The sequence below is a fragment of the Galeopterus variegatus genome, unplaced genomic scaffold (assembly GCF_000696425.1).
Source record: "Galeopterus variegatus unplaced genomic scaffold, G_variegatus-3.0.2 Scaffold543, whole genome shotgun sequence".
Taxonomy (NCBI): Eukaryota; Metazoa; Chordata; class Mammalia; order Dermoptera; family Cynocephalidae; genus Galeopterus; species Galeopterus variegatus.
In genome coordinates this window covers 151,182-157,033 of record NW_007726654.1, presented here as the reverse complement: position 1 = coordinate 157,033, position 5,852 = coordinate 151,182, and the positions used below count along the sequence as shown (strand labels likewise).

The following is a 5,852-nucleotide window of genomic DNA, read 5'->3' as shown; positions in this document are numbered from 1 at the left end:
GCCCCCCCCCCCCCCCCCAGTCTAGAAATGGAGAGAGGGTCTCACTGCTCAGGCTGGTGGGGACAGATCTTCCCATTCGTCCACTTCGGACCTCTGACCTGTTTTCCCTGAAATGACATAAAACCAGCTCCATTTTAGCCTACCGGCCCTTCCCCACTCAGAAACGCCCTTCTCTCCTGTCCCTGACTCACCCTCAAGAGACACTTTAATTTACACTCTGGCCTCCTACGCCTAGAGCTGGGATGCTGCAGCTGTGGGTTTTCTCCCGCCTTAAGTACCTCAGGAGCTCAAGGTCAGTGCCTGCGGGCTGGCCGTGATGGGCGAGAGAACAAGCACTTTCCGAGACCTAAGAGCCAGGCTGCTCCACAGTGTCCCCAGTGAATCTTGTCAGCATCCCACAGGCAGGATCAGGCGCCTTCCATCCCAGCCCTCCCCACCTCTTTCTGCACCCCTCCGGCGGCAGGTGTGTCCCGAGGCGTGCCGAACAGCGAGCGCGCTGAGGGGTCCCGCGGAAGGGCGCTTTCCGCGAGCCCTTCGGCTGGTCGGGCAGTTCCGGAACGCCTGGCGTGGGTGGGCGGGGTCTCCGTGACGTTCGGGAAGCTGGGTGGCCTGCGCAGGCGGTCCCAAGAGCTTCTCTAACCCCCGGGAGGAGCGGGCGCCACCTCCCGGTAACGCAGAGAAGGCAGGCGCCGGCCGCGCTCCGCGTGGGTGGCCCCGCGCGCGCCCCGACGGGACGGGAAGCAGCCGGCCAGGAGCTCGCGGTGGGCGCGCGGTCTCCTGGCAAGGACCGGAACGCGCCGGCTCCGGGCAAGGACCGGCACACGCCGGCTCCTGGGAAGGACCGGAACACGCCGGCTCCGGGCAGCGGCGGACCCCAGAAGGGCGCCCAGAACGACGTGCACGAAGTTCGCTGGTTGTAAGGTGCACGTGCATGGGCTTAACCCTCTCTCCCTGTCACCCACCCCCAACGTGGCATTATTGTAAGGGGTCTTCTGGGCTCTTGTGAAGGGTGGTGGGGGTGAGACCCCCGTTGACGCGGTAGAATGGGGACTGGCAGCTAGGCCTTCGTTAATGCTGGTGGGGACACGGAGTAATTGCTAATCAAAAGGAGCTGCGCCGGGGCACCTGTAGCCTGTGGAAAGCGTGGAAATGTGCCTTCAAACTTAGAAATGAACCCTCGAAATCTAGCTACTGGTGACGTAAGAAAAAAAATTAAATTGCTTCTAACACGGAGGGAAAGTACAATCACGTTTTTTCAGTAGTACCCCCAAAACGCTGTTTAACAGCCCTTCCCCAATCGTTGCGACCAAATAAAACCCGGGTGATACCAAAAGGCATTTCTGAACTGGTTGTCCAGCATTTACTGCCCTTTCCAAATTAAAGAGAAATTAGATCCAATCGTTTATGTTTGGATCCCAGGATAATTCTCATCTTTGTGCCTGCTCCCCTCCTTTCTCGTCCAACAAAGCGTCACGTTCCCAGTACATTGTTGTGCTTTTTCAATCGAGTTAATTTCTTAATAGAAAATGAATGGTAAGTTGAAAGGTTATTGAGTCAGAAAAGCCTTTTGTGTAAAGAGGAAGCACGTACGTAGTATCTAAAATAAATTCAGAGATTTAAAAAGCATAATTTGGACCACATCTCAGACCTGAAATTTCTCGTTTGGGCGAAGGGAGAAGTGTGTAAGTTATCCCATAATTAACAAGGGAGAGTGTATCTTGGATAGAGGGAAGAGGATGCAATTCCCCTAGTTAAAATTTAGGAAGGAGCTGCCAGGGTGTTGTGGACAGCCATTACTTCAGCCTGTATGTCTTGTCATTATCCTGGTTTCTGGAATTTTGTCTGTTTGTTGATTCTTAGAATTTTATGATTGTTGGGGGGAGAACGAATTATTTTGCATTGGAAGCATTCTATAGATAGGAAACTTAGAATGTTGACACCCACTAAAGGAAGGAAAGACTAATGCTTTAACTTTTTTCTTGTGGACAGAGATGTTTTGGCCTATCATACTGATGTATAGTCACTGTAGTAGTATGACACTTACTACTACAAAGTAATGTACTTTAATCAGTCATGGGAATGAGCTAGACATTTGAAAGGCTTAAACAGAGATAGTCATTGGCTTCTCATTCTTCTAAGTTAAACTACCTCCTGTGTGTGAGACTGGATTTGGAGGAGTTAATGTCCTTCTGATAGGAAACTACTTGTCTAAGATATTCTAGAACCTGCATTTCATCTTAAGTGATTTTAAGGATAAAACTCATTTTCCATTGACAATACTAGGTACAAGTATGGAAGAATTGGAAAGAATCAACAAAAAGATTGACTCAGTCAAGACTGAAGTTGAAGAAAAGCAGGAGAGGATTTCCAAGCTTAACTTAGCACTTGAGGAACTAACTCAAAGCCCCATAGCCTCCTTGAATGACACAAATATGAGGGAAGATTTTCCTGAAAAGGGCCTGCTCCCAAAGGGAAATTGTAATGAACCATCAAAGAACAAAGACAGTCAACCCAGAAAATACATGATAGACCACAAAGGTACAGCAACTGATTTTGAATATGATGCTTTGCTCAATTATTCTGCAAAGCCATCTGGGGCATCTAAATCAAAGCTGGATGGGACTGATCAACAGCCCTTCTGCCACTTGCAAAAATCTGTGGGTGAAAATTGTCACAAGACCCTGGAGAGCCAAAGACCTTATGTTTCACCAATAAGAATTCAAATAAATCTTGAAGAATCTGATGAAGATGATCTCATAATAGATGTACCTCCACTCATGCCTACTTCTAAAAAATCTAGGCTATTTAGAGGCTTCAAACACCAGCATATGGATGAAAGGATACATATCACACCCCTGGAAGAGAGAGATCTTCAAATTAGTGGCCCAGAAGAGGAAAAAATAGATAAAACCCAACAAACCACACAAATAGTTGATGACAGTAACAAATTAGAACCACCTAAATTGCTCATGAAAACCTCACTGGATACTAAAAGTAATGTAAACCTGTGTCCTGTTAGAACCCACATGTCCAAGATGGGAAGTTTTGGTGGTAATAAAAAATATGGCTGTATAAACTTGTGTCCTGTTAGAACTCGCATGTCCAAAATGGAAAGTTCTGGTGGTAATAAAAAATATGGCTGTATTTCCAAAGAAGGTGTATCCTGTGCACCTCTCAGTGACAAAGAAATACTGACAGAAAGTCATAATGAAAGTCATCCAAAGAACAAAAAACATGTAAAAGCAATTTATGATACTCAAAAAAAAGAAACTGAATGTTGGTATTCACCAAGTGAGCCCCAAGATAAGCTTGTAAAATACAGTGTGCTGGGAGTTCCAGACAGTCAAGATTCCACTATTTTTGAAGACAGCAAATTAGTTGAACTCGATTCTGGTAAGGGGATTACTGAAGATGACACCCTCTCTGATTCTGATGACACTATGAAGGAATGTCTTCAAATTTTCAATGAGCTCACAGAAAATGAAGCTCATAAGGAAGAGACTGCTAAGCAGGTTGGTATGATTTTTTCCTTTATCTTTCTTTTCCTAAATCTAAGGGAGTTTCCCTTGATTATGTATTCTGTATATATTCTAAATTCTATAGTATATATAAGTATATTTATATTACATATATCCTAATATTTTTGATCAATAATATATTGGAATGACAAGGCAGAAGCCTTGATAATTGGCTGTTTTAGTCCGTTTTGTGTTGCTATAACAGAAACATGTGAGACTGGGTAATTATATAAGGAAAGAGGTTTATTTGGCTTACGATTCTGGGACAGCTGCATCTGGCGTGGACCTCAGGCTGCTTCTTCTAGTGGCGGAAAGTGGCAGGCAGCCAGCAGGTACAAGCAGATCACATGGTGAGAGGAAGCAAAAGAGAGGAAGCGAGAGAGAGAGAGAGAGACAGTGCCAGGGTCTTTTTAAGCAACGAGTTTTCGCGGGACTAATAGAGCGAGAACTCACTCATTAATCCCCCCTCCCCCGGGGAGAGTATTAATCCATTCATGAGGGATCCGCCCCCATGACTCAATCAGTTTCCAACCCTGCCACACTGGAGATCAAATTTCCACATGAATTTTGGAGGGGACAACACATCCAAACTCCGTCATTGGCCAACCATAGTATCTTACAGAGTTGATGGTTTTCAGAGGCCATGTGGTAATTTACAATTGATTTCCCAAATTAGAGGATTCATTTATAGGAATCTATGCATGTCAAATTATCCGAATTCAATGTTTTTTTTCCTGAATTATTTCTTAATGATTTTCCCAATATTTTTTAGCTTAGATGCATGTGGCTTTTCAAGAAACATGCTAAATTTGCCTTTACTATGCTGAAATTGGATATTTCTTATCTTTTTCCTGCTAGGCTTCAAGAAAGCAAGATATGTTATATTACAAAAAAAATTCTGGACCAAAAAAGAGAATTGCCCATACTGCCAAATTTGATGTGAGTCATTTAGTTTCTTATCTTCACCAGCACAGAACTTTATAAAGCACGTACTTTGTCATTTCTAACTTTGTTTTTCTAGTACTTATTATCTTTTTATCCACCAGGGGGCACAAAGGGGCAGTCAGTAAACTGATTCCTACTTACAAGCGTTTTCCATGTATTTTGTTTTTGCCCCCATTATTTAATATTTTCATTAGAAGCAGGTATGTTGTCATTGTCTTTTAATCATAAATTAATAAAGTCGATTCTCATTATTTGCAGATTCCAAATTTGCAAATTTGACTACTCAGTTAAATTTATTTGTAACCTTATAAAGTCAAGACTTGCTGTGCTTTGTGGTTATTTGTGGACATATACAGAGTGGTAAAAAAAAATGGAATTGCCAAAAAATAACATTCCCAGTTAAGATGGAACAAGGCGACACAGCCTTTTCTTTCACCGCTAATGCTGTAAACAAACGTCCTTTTGCAGTCATTTAGTGCCATGTTTTTTGCATTTTTGTGGTTTTCATTGGTGATTTCATGCTGAAAATTGTCCTTAAATGTAGTGCTTTCTAGGGTCCTAGTGCAAAAAGACTGTGATGTTCCTTACAGAGAAAATATGTTAGATAAACTTTGTTCAGTCATGAGTTCTCATTCTGTTCAATGTGAGTATATTAGATAAGATGCCTTTAAACAGGAAACACACATGAGAGAAGATTACACTGATTGGCTGACAAAAATGTTGTGCCCAGAGACTAACCTGAACCTAACCCTGTACTTATTTGCCCAGTGGTTCAGTATTGGCTAATTCAGTGTTTGTGGTGACTTTATAGAATATAATTACCTTAAGTAACAGGAATGGACTGTAGTATTTCAAAGTAATTTGAACTATTTATAATTTATATTATAAATGCTGAGGTTCTCTTATGATATGTAAAGGAGAAGTTGAAGAAGCTGTGCAGTGAGTAGTATTCCTTTAACAGTTTGGCATTAAAAAGTGAGTTGTAACAAACTTTATTTCTCCACTCTAGTCTCTATAATTTGTACTTGACACATACTGACAGCAGAACTTTGCGTGGTGGCATAAAAAGAGTTTATATTTTCAAGTCACAAATAAGAACCTGGATTCCAGTTCTTCAAAGAATATAGTTAGATGTCCTTGGGCAAATTATTTTTCTGAGCTTCATTTTCCTTATCTGTGAGGAACTGAGTGCCTACCCCAGAATCAAATATATAGGTACTTAGTAAACTAGTTGCCTTCCCCCTCTCTCTTTCTTATAAAGATTTTTGGAGGGCCGGCCCAGTGGCGCACCCGCTTGGGAAGTGCGGCGGCGCTCCCGCCGAGGGTTCGGATCCCATGTGCAGACCAGCAGCTCACTGGCTGAGCGAGGAGCGGGGGCAACACCGAGGG

General features: G+C 43.1%; 1 protein-coding gene across 4 annotated transcripts in view; it reads left to right on the top strand.

Moving 5' to 3' along the window:
- Positions 1–5,852, top strand: part of LOC103588262 (putative exonuclease GOR-like protein) — a 43,282-nt gene that overhangs the window by 1,470 nt on the left and 35,960 nt on the right. For all 4 annotated transcript variants that reach the window (XM_008569909.1, XM_008569908.1, XM_008569906.1 and 1 more), the window contains exons 2-3: positions 2,284–3,512; positions 4,377–4,457. In XM_008569909.1, the coding sequence (XP_008568131.1) occupies positions 2,284–3,512; positions 4,377–4,457 (1,310 nt within the window). The remainder of the gene's footprint in view (positions 1–2,283; positions 3,513–4,376; positions 4,458–5,852) is intronic.